The sequence below is a fragment of the Bos indicus genome, chromosome 8 (assembly GCF_029378745.1).
Source record: "Bos indicus isolate NIAB-ARS_2022 breed Sahiwal x Tharparkar chromosome 8, NIAB-ARS_B.indTharparkar_mat_pri_1.0, whole genome shotgun sequence".
Lineage (NCBI taxonomy): Eukaryota > Metazoa > Chordata > Mammalia > Artiodactyla > Bovidae > Bos > Bos indicus.
Genome location: NC_091767.1, coordinates 45,061,398 through 45,077,198, shown reverse-complemented (window position 1 = coordinate 45,077,198; position 15,801 = coordinate 45,061,398). Strand labels below are relative to the sequence as shown.

Genomic DNA, 15,801 nt, shown 5'->3' with positions numbered 1-15,801 from the left:
CAAGGCAGAGTTTCAGGACTAAGATAAAAGATGATGATGTGGCTAAGATGACCACACTAAATAGTCCCTGAGGCCTCATTGTTCTGTGAGCGCCTGACCTTCATGGGTGACGTTCTTTTTTAACTATAGTTGCCTCACAGTTCAGCCCCAGGGTCCCACGGAAGCATGATCTTTTCCTCTCTGGGGTCCAAGGGCAGCCCCATTCTGATTTTAAGTTGAAATTCTTTGCCAAAATACCCCTGAGGAAGAAACTGATTCCTCTCCAGGCTATCATAGGTGGCAAGTCCCTTATTTCCTTTTCCTGTTCCAAGCCCCTCTTCCCCAGCCCTGTTTCCTTGGCCAATGTTCTCTCTGTTGCCATGAGAGCACCTACCAATGCATTCTGCCTCACGCTCGTCATTTTAGTCCAAACTGCATTGCCACAAACACGCAAGCAGCTCCACAGGGTCTCACCCCTGTCATCCCCTGGGGCCCGGTGTCCCCTCCTTCTCTGGGTTCACGAGATTGCCTTCTCAAAGACCCTTGAGTTTCTGAGGAGCCACCATGTACTCTGGAATTTTTCTTCAAACATCAGGCTCTGTGTTTTCATTTTATCATATTCATATCTGCCCCGTATTAGGATACTTCACAAGGCATGATCACTTGGAAATAGATTGGAGTAGGAGATTTCTCTTTGAAGAACAGTAGTGGGTGTCCAAAAGCTCAGCATTTTTTTAAGGAGGTGAACAAGTACAGACACTAATGCTACGGGAATCGGGACACAGTCTATGTATGGAGTCCAGTCACACTGGTATGGGCTTTTTATAGGTAGGAAGCTTTCTCCCAGCTAAGTTTCTTACCTTAGTACTTAAAAAAAAAAAAAATTTAGACTCAGACTCAGGGGTGAAATTATTCTTTCCCAAGAACCAGGGACGAAAGGGCCTTCATTGAGAAGCCTTGAGGCAAAAAGTGGACCTGGAATGACCTTGGAGGGTACGTACAATTTGGAAGAAAACTAGCACATTGTGCCGATCATGTAGAATGTTTGTTGAATCCTGAATGCTGGCAGCACACGGAGTCCCAGGCCTTCTGCCAGCCTTCCAATGCCCTATCAAAGTGTTCCACACCAACCAGCAGATAGATTACTGATAAGATGAGAACAGACCCAAGAAAAACCTGGCACTGATTCTGGATGTCTCGAGGGATGGATTTAGGATTATGGCCTCTCATTTCAAAACTGTTAGTATAGCAGCAATATTTTAACACAGTTCCGGGCCTGATTGATTTGTTTTCCAAAGACCTAAGAGAAGCTGGAGGGCATCAGTGATTTATGTGGCTGACAGTTCTACATTGGACTTTACAGTGACTGTTGCTAATTGTAAATCGAAATGGTTACCTTATTATCTAATGTATCACATAGCCCTGGGGCTGCAACTGAGTTCACTCTGGAGAATGTGGGGAGGGTAATATGGTACTGCTGCTGCTGCTGCTAAGTGGCTTCAGTCGTGTCCGACTCTGTGCGACCCCATAGATGGCAGCCCACAGGGCTCCCCCATCCCTGGGATTCTCCAAGCAAGAACACTGGAGTGGGTTGCCATTTCCTTCTCCAATGCATGAAAGTAAAAAGTGAAAGTGAAGCCACTCAGTCGTGTTCGACTCTTAGCGACCCCATGGACTGCAGCCCACCAGGCTCCTCCATACATGGGATTTTCCAGGTAAGAATACTGGAGTGGGGTGCCATTGCCTTCTCCTAGCTTCATTCAAAAGGTAGCACTGCCTTGGGATGAGGCCACTGGTTTTTCTCCCTGTGCAGAAGGAAAGGGTGAGCTGCCAGAGACCCCCTAGCCATAGCCAGAGGCTGCAGCCCTATCAGGCCTTTCCCTTCCATCACTTTTCTTGGTACCATTTTTTTCTTCACAAAAACACAGTAGCCGGCATGGATTGCATTGTGCCTCCCAGTTCCCCTTGGCCCATTCATGTGTTCAAGCTTTAACCCCCAGTACTACGGGAGTAAGGGAGTTAAAGTCAGGTCATTAGGACTGGCCCTGATCAGATATAACTGAGATGCTTATAAAAAGGAGAAATTTGAACACAGAGATAGGCACACAGAAGGAAGACACAGGGAGAAAATGGCCATCCACAAGCCAAGAAGGGAAGCCAGAAAGAGATCCTCCTCTTACAGCCCTCAGAAGGGATGAACCCTGCCAACACCTTGACCTTGAACTTCTAGCTTCCAGAACTGTGAAACAATACATGCAATTCTGTTGTTTATGCCACCCAGTTTATAGCACTTCATTATGGCAGCCCTAGGAAACAGATACAGTACTATTACTGGGGTTTACAGAGTTGTTGTTGTTGTTGTTTTTTAAATAAGGACCTATATTTGAATTTTATTATGGTGGTGCTAGTGGTAAAGAACCTGCCTGCCAATGCAGGAGACTCACAAGAGACACGAGTTCAATCCCTGGGTTGGGAAGATCCCCTGGAGGAGGAAATGGCAATCCACTCCAGTATTCTTGGAGAATTCCATGGACAGAGGAGCCTGGCGGGTTACAGTCCATAAGGTCGAAAAGAGTCGGACACGACTAAAGTGACTTAGCACGCACACATACTTAACCGTATATTCTATTGGGAGCTACCACAAAAGCTTTAGTCCCCTGCAGGTAGAATGGCTGTAAAGAACAGGCTGTCAAAGACTGAAAATGAAAAAAAGGCTTTTTCACCCTATGTTTGTTGATACTTCATTAAAGATGCTGACTAAGCAGTAAAAAGGATTTTTCTGTGTTTAACCCCCAAATTGCCATAGGGCTTACAAAGAGGCTCAAGTGTATCTGGCCTTGATGGATGAGAAGGGCATGCTAGGATCCTAGGGAAAATTAGCACCTTCATTTTTATGTCTGATTGTAATTGCAGCCTCCACTCCAACTTGAAAGGTGGTAGATGTCTGTCAGAGGGAACTGCCTTTGCTGTTTGAAGGATGTACCCCAGCCAAACGTGGGTTCACAGCACCAAGAGGCTACCATAAAGTAAGTACATGGAGTGGAGACAGTCCTCCGAGCCTCACACTCGCACTTAGATTTCAATTCCAGGACCTCAATCAATCCTTATCCAGGTTGGTCAGAGGCACCTTCTTACCACGAGGTGGCAGTAGTGCCTGCTGTAGGAACCCAGTCCCATATCCAGTTGATAAATGAAGGTGGTAAGGTTCACCTTAGAATCAAATGCATTTTTCCTAACTGGCCAACCATCTTAGGCGCTCTTAGGGGAGAGCTTTCCCTTCCGTTTAGCACAGAAGGATTATAGGGTGTTCAGAGCTGAAGGACCCTGTCGACAAGCTGACTGGGTCTCAGCCTTGGATGTGTGGGGAGCTTTTAAAAATACCAGTGCCCTGCTCCACCCTCAGGGATTTTCTCTCTAACACACAGTATGTCCCCAACATATGACTGTATCTGTTAATACATTCATTCACCTGATACTTTTTTGCGAGGAGACCACAATAATTTGGGAACATATATCCAACCTCATGTCCCTGGTGGCTCAGATGGTAAAGAATCTGCCTGCAGGGCAGGAGACCTGGGTTTGATTGCTGAGTTGGGAAGATCCCCTGGACAACGGAATGGCAACCCACCCCAGTATTCTTGCCTGGAGAATTCCATGGACAGAGAAGCCTGGTGGGCTACATTCCATGGGGTCATGGAGAGTCAGACACGGCTCTGATGAGCGACTGATACACACACACACACACACACACGCTAAAGAGCGTCTGTGTGCCCTTTCACATGTCCTCAGTAAGGTGCTGTAGTTGGTTGACTAGTGTCCCCTGAAAATTCACATCTACCTGGGGCCTTGAAATGTGATCGTATTCAGAAATACGGTCTTAGCAGATATAACCTAGTTAAGATAAGGTCATCTGGTATTAGCTGCTACTGCTACTACTAAGTCGCTTCAGTTGTGTCCGACTCTGTGCGACCCCATAGACAGCAGCCCACCAGGCTCCCCCGTCCCTGGGATTCTCCAGGCAAGAACACTGGAGTGGGTTGCCATTTCCTTCTCCAGTGCATGAAAGTGAAAAATGAAAGGGAAGTCTCTCAGTGGTGTCCGACTCTTCGTGACCTCATGGACTGCAGCCTACCAGGCTCCTCCATCCATGGGATTTTCCAGGCAAGAGTGCTGGAGTGGGTTGCCATTGCCTTCTCCTCTGGTATTAGGGTGGGCCCTAAATCCAGTGACAGGTGTTATCACAAGAAGAGAGGACACACAGAGAGTCCCAGGGTGGCAGTGTGAAGACTGGGGAAGAGATTATAGAGTATTGCAAGTGGAACAATGCTCAGGACCACTTGACCAGAAGCCAGAAGAAGCCAGGAAGCATCCTTTCCTAGATCCTTCACAGGTAGCAGGGCCCTGCCAACATCTTGACCTTGGACTTCTTTGACTTGGAGACACATTTCTGTTGTTTAAGCCTCCCAGTCTGTGGCACTTTGTCGTGGCAGCCCTGGGAGCACAGGCAGAGAAAAAGGGAAGCTGGGCGCTCGTCTCATCCGCATGCCATCTGTCACGTCAGAGGGGCCTTATTTTTTACTAAGTGGACAGTACGTAGGCATCCTCCCTTCTACTCACTTTTCCCATTCTTCCTCAGGTCCCCAGAGTGCGAATGGTATGAGGGACAGCCAGCTCATGAGGTCCCACAGGTATGATTTAAACTTACTTTCCCTAAAGTTTTCATTTCCCTAAATTCTTTTGAATTTGCTTTTTTTGTTTCCAGAAGGCTCAGGGCCTGGTAGTCCCCAGGTTCATACCATTAGAATCTGTTCTTCCACAAACACACTCTTCCCAAGAGTTGAAAAGGCTTATTAGGAGACTAGCAAACACTGGTTTCCTATGATGAGGGAGAAGATGGAAATCGAAAGCAGAGAAGCGACAAGAAGATTCTGGAGGGAGTGGGGAAGGAGAGAGAGCCTGGTGTTGAGAGGTAAAGACAAAGAATAACAGGGGCCCCCAACGAGGGCCTGGATGAATAGGAATCTTAGGCGAGCTTGAGAGCAAAACCAGCCTTGAGAAAGGTGGAAATCAAGCTGGCCTGTGAGGCCACGATTCACTATAAAGCCAGGACAGAAAGAAAAGAACTACCATAGCTCTGCAAATCTGTCATCCAATTAACTGTGGGCCTAATTTAACTGAAAAGCCAGTATGCCTTTATAACTCCAATTCTCTAAGCTAATCCTTAAACAGCAGTTTAATGCTGTTTGTTAAAAAAAAAAAATCCCACAGAGACCTAATCCAGACTGATGGGTTGCCTCATTAATTTGAAGCTGGCGTCACTCTTGTTTGAGGATGAATCCTTTCTAGGTGCCGTGGGGTGCAGGCAGTCAGATCCATTTTGTCAGCTTTTCCACCTGTCTCAGAAATGTTATTTGGTCAGTGACTTAAAAGGATCAAACCCTCTTTGAAAAGCGCCCTATTTTTTGCCCTTTCTGAAATCTCTTCCTTTCTCAACCATGTGGTCAGACAGTGGAAGAAACTGGCATTCTGGTGAAACTTCTAAACCAAAGGCAGCTACTGCCTCTCTCTTCCTATTTCGATCACACTAAGACCTACCAGAAACATGAGCAGCATCTCTGGTTGGTGGGGATGTTAGCTCTCTGCGGAGAAGCAACAGAATTGCCACTGTTTCAAATAAACATCCTTTGCAGCCAGTGCTGGCTCAGGCAAGGAATGATTCCAGAGACCGACACTTCACATACAAGTCATTAACGTCAATGTCAGGAAAGTCAAGTCCAGAAATGCATTGCCAAAAAGTTCCACTGAGTTTTCTAGGACCCCCATGACCTAATTTAAAGTGTCTTTCTTTTTCTCTCAAGCTTTTTTTTCATAGATAATAGTATGATAAGCTGTTAATTCAATCATTTTCGCTTCTCTGCCACCCTTCATCCCATGATCAGAGAGTATTATTAACCACCCTGAAGACACATTAAATAACCAAGCTGTCTGACAGCTGCATATCAGAACACTAATAGCCAATACTGGCTTGGCTAAAAAAAAAAATGGCTTAACTGTTTCTTTGCCCACAGCTGTTTTTGCACTTCAGCCATCGTGCAGAAACACATCTGGATGATCGGATATATTATTGGGAGGCTGCTAATACGTAAAGTGTAAAGCAAAAAGGGCATGCCTTCAAGACTAAATAACAGAAGCAAGAAAACTGTTATTTTGTGGCAGCCCTCTTTCACTTCTCTATTATTTAATAAAGCAGTTCCATTATCTCTTACCTGCCCACCCATTCCCAGTTAGTCATAAAAAAGGACACTCCCACCCACATTTTTCAGCTGCACTGCCATCGTTGCTTGTTCCTCTTTGCACTAACACCAAATGACAGCTACCGTGATCAGTGCCTTAGAATATCGGATGATTCAAAAAGCGGAATCCGGCCCTATTATGAAGACGGCATGATTGGCCATTTAAAATCAAGAGCCTGCTCATCTCTGCTGTATTCTTTTAAATACTCCAATCTGTGTCATCAACTCAATATTCAGTGGAAAACATCTCTTTGGTTATTGGACAGAATCTTAAAAAACCCGATGATGTGAGTATTTGAAACTGAATCAGATAGCCTGGAACGACAGCGTGAGGGTGAACAGCCTTTTTCCAAGAAATAACTAGGAACATGGAACCTGAAGCAAATGCTTGAATAAGGACAATGGAACAACTAGCAGCCATTTAAGGTAACCTATCCTTTTAATTTTATGTCAAACTACTGGAAAAGGCAGAATAGCTAGCCTAATTTACATGCACATAATGGGAAGAATCTTATTTTTTAATTAGAGGATAATTGCTTTACAGTGTTGTGGTGGGCTCTGCGGTACAACAACGTGAATCAGCCGTAAGTATACATATATCCCCTCCCTCTTGAGCCTCCCTCCAACCCTGCCCCCATCCTACCCGGGTAGGTTGTCCCAGAGCACCGATCTCAACTCCCTGTGCGATACAGCTGCTTCCCGCTACCTTTCTACACATGGTGGTGTATACGTCAACGTCAGCGCTACTCTCAATTCACCCCACCCTCTTCCCCCCATCCCAAGTCTGTTCTCTCTGTCTGCATGTCTCTTCCTGCCCTGCAAATAGGTTCATTACTATCATTTTTCTAGATTCCGTATATATGTGTTAATATACATTTTTCTCTTTCTGACTTAACTTCACTCTGTATTACAGGCTCTACATTCATCTACCTCACCACAACTCACTCAAATTCATTCCTTTTAATGATTAATATTCAACTGTGTATATGTACCACATCTTCTTTATCCATTCATTTATTGATAGACATCTAGGTTGCTTCCGTGTCCTAACTATTGCAAATAGTGCTGCAATGAACACTGGCTTACATGTGTCTTTGAATTATGGTTTTCTCAGGGTATATGCTCAATATTGGTATTGCAGGGTCATATGGTAGTTTTATTCCTAATTTTTTAAGGAACCGCCATAGTATTCTCCATAGTGGCTGTATCAACTTACATTCCCACCAACAGTGCAAGAGGGTTCCCTTTTCTCCACACCCTCTCTAGCATTTATTGTTTGTATATTTTTTCGATCATGGCCATTCTGACCAATGTCAGGTGATACCTCATTGTAGTTTTGATTTGCATTTCTCTAATAATGAGTGATATTTATAAATGCATCTTTAAAAAGAAATTTCTTATGCTGTCTGGTGTGCATAAATCAAGTTTATATTTTAAAGAGATATAAACAATATTGTCCATTAGTATATAAATAGTAGCACTAGCAATTGGTAGCACAACCAACAATTCTTAAAGGAGGAGAAACATTATAAGAAAAATTTGTGTTTGGTTACAACACCTAGTATAATATCACCACAGAAACTTTCAACTGCCCTTTCAGTAAAGATGGCTATGATTAAGAGGATTCTAATCAGGTCAAGAGGAAGGAGAGACAACGATGCTGGCAAGATTGGTTTTCCTTTCTGATGCTTTTCTTTGCTATCCATTCTTTCATAGTGTGGAGGCAAATGAAAATATTGAAGGGAGGGCAGTGAGTTGCGTCCTCTCAGATTGGAAGAGCATGCAAAATAATCTCCAGAGTGAAAACACACCCTAGAAATATAAGTTAATGGTGCAGAATTTTCTGAATGTGTTGCCACAAAAGTTGAAATACTGTGAAGGTTGATGGTAGAATGTGTGATGAAACTGCAATACGAAAAAACAGCTTATAGCTATTCTGAGGGGGAAAAAAACACCTTATTTCTGGAACTCCTTGTAGTTTAGAATAGGCCATGGCCAGTCAGAGCTGGAAGGGGTCTTAAGAGGTGATTTAATGATCCATTTCATAGATGAGAAAACTAAGGAGCAAAAAGGGTGATTAATTGACCATCAGTGATTAATGAGAGGCAGAGACAAGCATAGAATCTCAGTGCCTATTTCTAATTAGTCCCTGTCTCATTTGGTTCTGCACAAGTAGAAGGGAATAAGTTAAAGTACTAGAACAATGGTGTGGGAGACCAGTTCTGGGGATCCATGAGGTCACCCTATTTTCCTATTAATACTAAGATGTTATTTGCCTTTCTCATTCCCTCTCATGGGTGCACAGTGGAGTACAGTCACATGCTGGATCATGCCAGATGAATGTGGAAGCAGACACCCAGCTTCTTACAAGAGGGATTGCAAAAACGTAAAATAATGCCATTCTTTTCACTAAGCTTATTTTCATTCTGAAAAATCGAAATTTTCATAAAAATATATTTAACATTTTAATAGTTGTTTCAAATCAATATTTTTGAAATTTCTCATTTTAATTTTAAAAATACAAAATGTTGATAGATATAATCCACATATACAAAAGCTATTTGGGATCCTCAACTTTTAGAATATGAAGGGATCCAGTCCACATATACAAAAGCTATTTGGGATCCTCAACTTTTAGAATATGAAGGGATCCAGAGATCAAAAGGTTTAAGAACTGAGGCAACAAAAACTTGAAAAAATAGAAAGGATGAAAGAGGAATTTTATAAAAACTAAAAATCCTCACTCCTTCCTTTTTGGATCCACTTCTTGCCTTCGTTAGGAGCATGATTCCAGTGAGATGGATACATCAATCAGGAACAACTACAGTGATGGGGGCTTCATGGGCAATATTACAGTGATGGGGGCTTAGGTAGGAGCTGGATTTGAATTTTGGCTCTGCCACTTGAAAGCTCTGAGAACTGATCAGTTAAGCCCCAGGTTCCTCGTCTGCATGAATGGAGGCAAGTAGAACACCTACCTTATGAAAGGGTTAGTGTAAGAAAAGCATTGGTATAGTGCCTGCCTATGGTATGTACCCAGTTTGGCCATTATAATTATTGTTCAAAATACTATGCTACGAAAACCTACTGAATGGGAGAAGGCATCTGCAAATGATATGTCTGATGATGGTTTAATATCCAAAATATATAAAGAAGTCATACAACTCAATTTATATATATATATATATATATATATGAAACCTGTTTGTTTATATATATATTATGTTATACGTGTATATACATATAAAAAACCTGATATATAGATTATGTTGTTTATATATATATACAACCAGGTTAAAAAATAGGCAGAGGACCTGAATAAGCATTTTTCCAAAGACTTATAGATGGCCAACAGGCATATGAAAAGAGGCTCAACATCACTAATCGTCAGGAGAATGCAAATCAAAACCACACACCTGTCAGAATGGCTGTTATCAAGCAGCCTTGTAAGGTAGGTGTTAATTCCCTCTTTTGGTCAATAAGAACACAAAGAGTTGCCAGAGCTACACCAAGTCCTTACTCAAAACCCGCCAACCCTTTCCTTCAGTAGGAGTTAACATAAATCCTTTAAGTCACAGGATCCAGAGATAAGAAAGGAAGTTATAAGGAGAGAAGTAAAACCCAAAAACCCAGATGGAACCAGCAGGGACCAAATGGTGATAAATCTGACCTCAAACAGACCCTGATTCTCATTAAACACTGATTTTACTACATTAGTGAATTAAATGACATACCCACTGGTGGTCACAACTGGAAATTAAGGACCAAAAAAGGATAAAAAGAGTGGCACCCTACTCCCTCAAACATCCCAGTCCCTTCCCACATAGACTACTGCACATGCCTCCACTTAGCTTCATCTCATCCCTCCTCCTCTTGTCTTTACTCTTTAAAATCAAACCCTTCTCACCACATGGGTGAGAAGCTGACTTGTGAACTATATATATTCTCACCTCTCCATTCTTCGGCCATTGAACAAGGCTTGCACTGCACTGATCTCAGCTTTGGCTTCATTATTTGGCTACACGAACCCACACGTCCCCCACACAAGTGGATACAATTGAGTCAAAATAGATGTTAGTTTGTGAAGAATGACACCAAGGTGCCCCAGTTGGCTTCAACAACAGGGGATTTGCTCTCATTACATATGATGATTTAGGATTTTATCCTCAATATTCTTCTGTGTGCTGTTCTATAAGAACTATGGGATGACATAATTTGTGAAAAGACACACTGTTTGTAGAAGTGATGGGGTGCCATTGTTTAAAACTCAGATATGCCTTACCTTACAGAACTTGTTCTTGTATGAGCTATGGCTTGGATCCATTTGTTAACGAGGAGGAAAAGAAGGGGAAGAAACCAGATCTTACTTACTAAATAGACATCAAGCACGGAGGCATCATCTTGCATTTCCAGAGCATCTGGCTCAGAAGTCAAGTAGATGGTCCCCTCTTCCAAGGTAAAGGTGGAACTGGAAGGTAACCCTTTACTGGAAAAATAAGGAAGAATGATGAGCATGTGGCCTTCAGAACAAAATCCAAGGACCCCTCCCAAGTGGTGGCTGAAGTGGGTGAGCTTTGGGGGAAAGAAAAATGTGGGGTGTTTGAAGGAGATACGGTCACACCTAGAGGTATGTGCACTTATGTCTGAAGAATCTGGCTTTATTGGCAGTGCCTTTTCTCTGTCAACTTCAGTGCATGAGACACTTTGTATTTCTGAGAGGTGATCTGTTGGCCCCACGCCTTGTGAGGGTGGACTTCTGGCAATCTAGAGGCCCATCTCCAGCTCTGAATAGTTAGCTCTCACTGCTTAAATCCTTTTCTCAACAGTATTGATGTTTTTCTAGCTTATAGACGATAACCTGATCCCTCATTAGCATTGATTTCTTTCTTTCTTCAAACCTAAAAGTGCAGCAGAATCCCCTTGCGGGCTTGTGAAAGCCCAGACTCCTGGGCTCCACCCCCAGAGTTTGATTGGGTCTGACATGGAGCCCATGGTAACAAGCTCCCAGGTGATGCTCTTGCTGCTGATTCAAGGCCGACATTTGGAGTGATAATGAATTACATAAATACAGAGCTCTGTTATCATGTGCTTTGTGAGGACAGTTGAGATAGACCCTTCCTAACAAGGATAACAACAAAAGCCAAGGGAACCCAGGTAGACAGCACTGGAGTCCTTTATGGAAGGGAAGCCACCTTGTTTGGTCATGATATGACAACCAGTGTTAAGGAAATGGTCCAATAGTGTAAAGAACCTGCCTGCCTACGCAGGAGATGCAAGAGACACCGGTTCCAGTGCTGGGTCGGGAAGATCCCCTGGAGTAGGAAATGGAAACCCACTCCAGTATTCTCGCCTGGAGAATTCCATGAACAGAGGAGCCTGCTGGGCTAAGTCCACGGGGTCCTGAAGAGTTGGAAACGACTAAGCGCGCGCACACACTAACATTCAGTTCAGTTCAGTCATTCAGTCGCGTCTGACTCTTTGCGACCCCATGGCCTACAGCTAACATTGACAATGTTTAAATTGGGAATTTAGTAGCTCAGGAATGTACAGTCTTCCCCCCTACTGAAATAAAAGTTAGTTATATTTGTAACCTGTGGAGATTTTCCATGTGGTTTTCAGGAACAAAATATCTACACACAATGGTGGAAGAGTCTGATGTTAGTGTTAGAAGAGGGTGGGCTAGGGGGCTGGCTGGCAGCCACGTGGGACAGACCTGGCTGGGGCTTTGCCTGGGCACTAGGGCAGAGAGCAGGAGAGGAGAAGTCTGGCCTCCCCACTCACCTCCCCATCACCAGGACCCATCACCCCCGGGGGCTGAGCTCTCAGCTCGCTCCATTGAAAACTCCCACCTAAAGTCACCCCCTGGGCTTCTTGTCTGAGCTTCCCAGATAGATAGGTGACTTACTGAGGACATTATACCCCTCAGTCCTCCATCTTCTGCGCACGACACATAATTCTACTTCTGTACATACCTATTAATTGAAGATACATGAAATAGAAGTTCTGAGCTCTTCAGTATTAAAAAAATTTCTCAAAAGAATTATATGGATCTTATGAAATCAGATTCATTTGTAGAACACATAACACAAAATTGTGAGAATCCAGACTAGTAGTAAGAGGAAAGGGAAGCAGGGAATCTCCCATAGGTTTTCCATTTGGTGATATTTGAGAATTTGGAAACTCAGGGATGAAAGCCACTTCACTTTGGCTTGATATAATTTCTCTTTAAATTCTAGACACAGGGAAAAAAAAGTCCTCTTGCTTTTCAAAAACCCAAGATGGGTTATACGAGGTGGGAAACTGTGTGTTTTGATTGATTTTTAAAGATCAAGGTGAATGTGGCTTCTCTCCACTGAGCTGTGGACTTTATATTGTAAACCTTTACAGATTTTTGGGTTAAATAAACCATCAGGTTTCAAGGGATGCTGTTTGGAGAGGCACTGCATGATAATGAATGTTGCTCAGGTTATTTTCTGGATCAAGAGCAAGGATGCTGTAATGGGCTTTAATTGGCTTTTGCCTTTTGACTACTAAGATGCCACTCACTAATCCCATGGGTAGGGAGCAGTCCTGCCTGGTTAAGCCTTATGAGAAAGATGAATGCTTTATCTACTTAAACATCAAAGCAGGAAACAAAGGGGTTGCAAAATATGTATAGTTCACATTTAATATAATTCAAAAATCTCTACTGGCTTCTGGGTTATTTTGTAACCATAATTTACTTGATGAGGTTCAAATCTAAGCTTCTCTCATCTTGCTTGAGTTTTTGGTCATGATTTCAAATTATTTCCATCCTAAGATTAGGGGTATAACCAAGATATTCTAGAAGTGCTTTTTCTTTTTAAAATTTAATTTTTTAATAGCATACCACCTGTAGTATAAAATATAGCAAAAAGTAATCCTCCTCCCCTTTTTTTTTTTTGGTCCTTCTGTGATTCAGAGTTCACCTCCCTAGGAGTAAATCCTTTTTGTAAGTATTTTTAAACCTAATATTTGTTTTACTTTTGGAAACTATGAATGAGTCACTAGCATGGTTAAAACCAAATACAAATAGAAAAACAATTCATTTTCTTTGGGGTTTAACAAGTACATTTATCAGCTTATGGTCAGTTGCTCAGTTGTGTCTGACTCTTTGCAGCCCTATGGACTGTAGCTCACCAGATTCCTCTGTCTATGGGATTTCCCCAGCAAGAATACTGGATGGGTTGCCATTTCCTTCTGCAGCTATTTTAGCTAAAATATAATAGATTACAGAGAAAGTACTATATTTCCTTAATACCATATGGTCAAATTTAATAACATCCTTCAAGCATATTAAAAGAAAAGACCTTCTGTTAATTTACCCTGTTTTGCACATGTTAGAATAATATCCTATCTTAGTAAGAAGAATATTCTGAGCATCCTTAAATTTGGGGGACAAAAATGAGATATCCAGAGTATATAAAAAACTCTTGTAGTACAACAGTAAAAAGACAACGCAATCAAAAATGGTCATAGGATATGAATAGACATTTCTCCAAAGAAGATACACAAGTGGCCAATAAATGCATGTCAAGATGCTCAACGTGATTAGTCATTAGGAAATGCAAATCAAAAGCACAATGAGATACCACCACTTCACAGCTACTAGGATGGCTATAATAAAAAAGAGAGATGATATGGAAAAACTGGAGCCCTCCTACTTTGCTGATAGGCATGTAAAATGATGAAGCTAGTTTGGAAAACATTTTGGTGAATCTTCAAAACCATACAGCTCAGCAATTCCACTCCTTGATATATATGTAAGGAAAATGGAAAAATATATGCCCACACAAAGAACTGCCCGTGAACGGACACAGCAGCATTACTCATAACAGCCAACAAGTGGAAATAACCCAGAAGGCCACCAGTTGATGCATGGATAAGTAGTTCATACAATGCAATATTATTTGGCAATAAATATAGTAAAGTATTATCTATGCAGCAATACAGGTGGATCCTGGTAAGTGAAAAAAAGCTGGTCATAAAGGAACTCATACAGAATGGTGGAGAGATGCTATGCTGCAGGCTGGGGAAGCTGGGGACCATCTGCAGAGTCCCAGGGCCAGCGCTGCTGGTGCAGGAGCAGAGGTAAGGGGGCCTCTATCCTGGAGGATGGTCTGCCTAGAAAATGCAGACTGCTGGCCCATGGACCCAGGCCGGCTGCGAGAAGTAGGTTTTGGGCCCAAAGAGATTTTTTTAAAAATTTGAATGATTGCTAAATTAAGTAACAGGAAATTCCTATAAAATCCAGTCGTCCACAGATTCTAATGAGAAATGAGATGGGCAGGCAACTCCAAGCCCACATTTGTGAGTAGCGATGAGGCTGAGGCACGTCCTCTCCATTGTTCCAGGGTCCCTACTGCTGCTTCTGCGTCACACACCGGGCCTGTTCTCACCATTGGCATCATCTCTGCCTGGTCCCTCTGTGTGCATGTCAGCCCAACATCCTCACTGCACTGTATGAAGAAGCTGAGGCTTGAGAGGCATAGTAACTTGCTCAAGGTCACACTAGAGTTGAATAGAGCTAGAATATGAACTTTGTTTTCCAATTAAACACCTTTTCTATGGTCACCCCTGATGAAATTTTATAAATTTGTTACTGCAGAAATTGAGGGAGCTGAGACCAATGTGCCTAGAAGCTTGAGGATCATCCCATAAGCCAGCAAAAACAAATGCAGATTTGATGCTTGATGTGAGCTGTGGAGATCTTTTGTTTGAGAAGAGTTATGGCCAGAGAGGTTTGAGGAAAAGTAAGTAGGCAAAATATGCTGTACAAAGCAACATATTTATCTTTCTCAAAAAAGTTAAAATAGAATTACCACTCGAGCCAGCTATCTCATATATATCCCAAAGAATGGAAAACAGGGTCTCAGATATTTGTTCCCTCAGTGTTATGGGCTGAACTGTGGGCTTCCCTCCAGCCTCCATTTATATCTTTAAGTCCTAACCCCAGTACTTTAGTATGTGTTGGTATTTGGAGATAGGCTCCTTAAAGAGGTATAATTAAGGTTAAGTGACATAAATGGGATGGCTCTAATTCAATATGATTTGTGTCCTTATGAGAAGAGGGGGAGGAGATTAGGACTTGGATACACAGAGGAAAGACCATGTGAAGAGGAAGAAGATGGCCATCTACAAGCCAAGGAGAGCCGCCTCAGAGAAAACCAACCTTGGTAACACCTTGATCTTGGACCTCTAGCCTCTAGAACTGTGAGAAAATAAATTTCTGTTGTTTAAGCCACTTAAGTCTGTGGTACTTTGTTATGGCAGCCCTAAAATTAATACATCAATTTCACAGCAGCCTTATTCACAGTAGCCAACAGATGGTATAATTTCACCGACTTCCTCTTGTAAGTAGTCAAATTCAAAGAAGAACGTAGAAGGGAGGTTGCCAGGGGCTGAAGGGAGGGGGAAATGGGGAGTTGTTTAGTGGGCAAAGAGTTTCATGTTTTCAAGATGAAAAAGTTCTGGAGACTGGTTGCACAACAATGTGAATGTACTTTGAATG

At 42.5% G+C, this 15,801-nt stretch overlaps 1 protein-coding gene and 1 long non-coding RNA gene across 10 annotated transcripts in view; one reads left to right on the top strand and one right to left on the bottom strand.

Annotated features, from left to right (window-relative positions):
- Positions 1-15,534, top strand: part of LOC109562937 (uncharacterized) — a 152,409-nt gene extending 136,875 nt beyond the window's left edge. For 2 of the 8 annotated variants that reach the window (XR_011567938.1, XR_011567934.1), the window contains exons 4-9: positions 2,893-3,005; positions 4,616-4,667; positions 6,539-6,698; positions 10,562-10,728; positions 13,213-13,242; positions 14,236-15,534. This is a non-coding gene — a long non-coding RNA (uncharacterized lncRNA). Of the gene's footprint in view, positions 1-2,892; positions 3,006-4,615; positions 4,668-6,047; positions 6,699-9,565; positions 9,724-10,561; positions 10,729-13,212; positions 13,243-14,235 lie in introns of all 8 variants that reach the window. The other 6 variants (XR_011567939.1, XR_011567936.1, XR_011567935.1 and 3 more) reach the window with 6 other exon arrangements.
- Positions 1-15,801, bottom strand: part of PIP5K1B (phosphatidylinositol-4-phosphate 5-kinase type 1 beta) — a 350,214-nt gene that overhangs the window by 14,089 nt on the left and 320,324 nt on the right. For both annotated transcript variants that reach the window (XM_070794241.1, XM_070794240.1), the window contains one exon: positions 10,644-10,758. In XM_070794241.1, the coding sequence (XP_070650342.1) occupies positions 10,644-10,758 (115 nt within the window). The remainder of the gene's footprint in view (positions 1-10,643; positions 10,759-15,801) is intronic.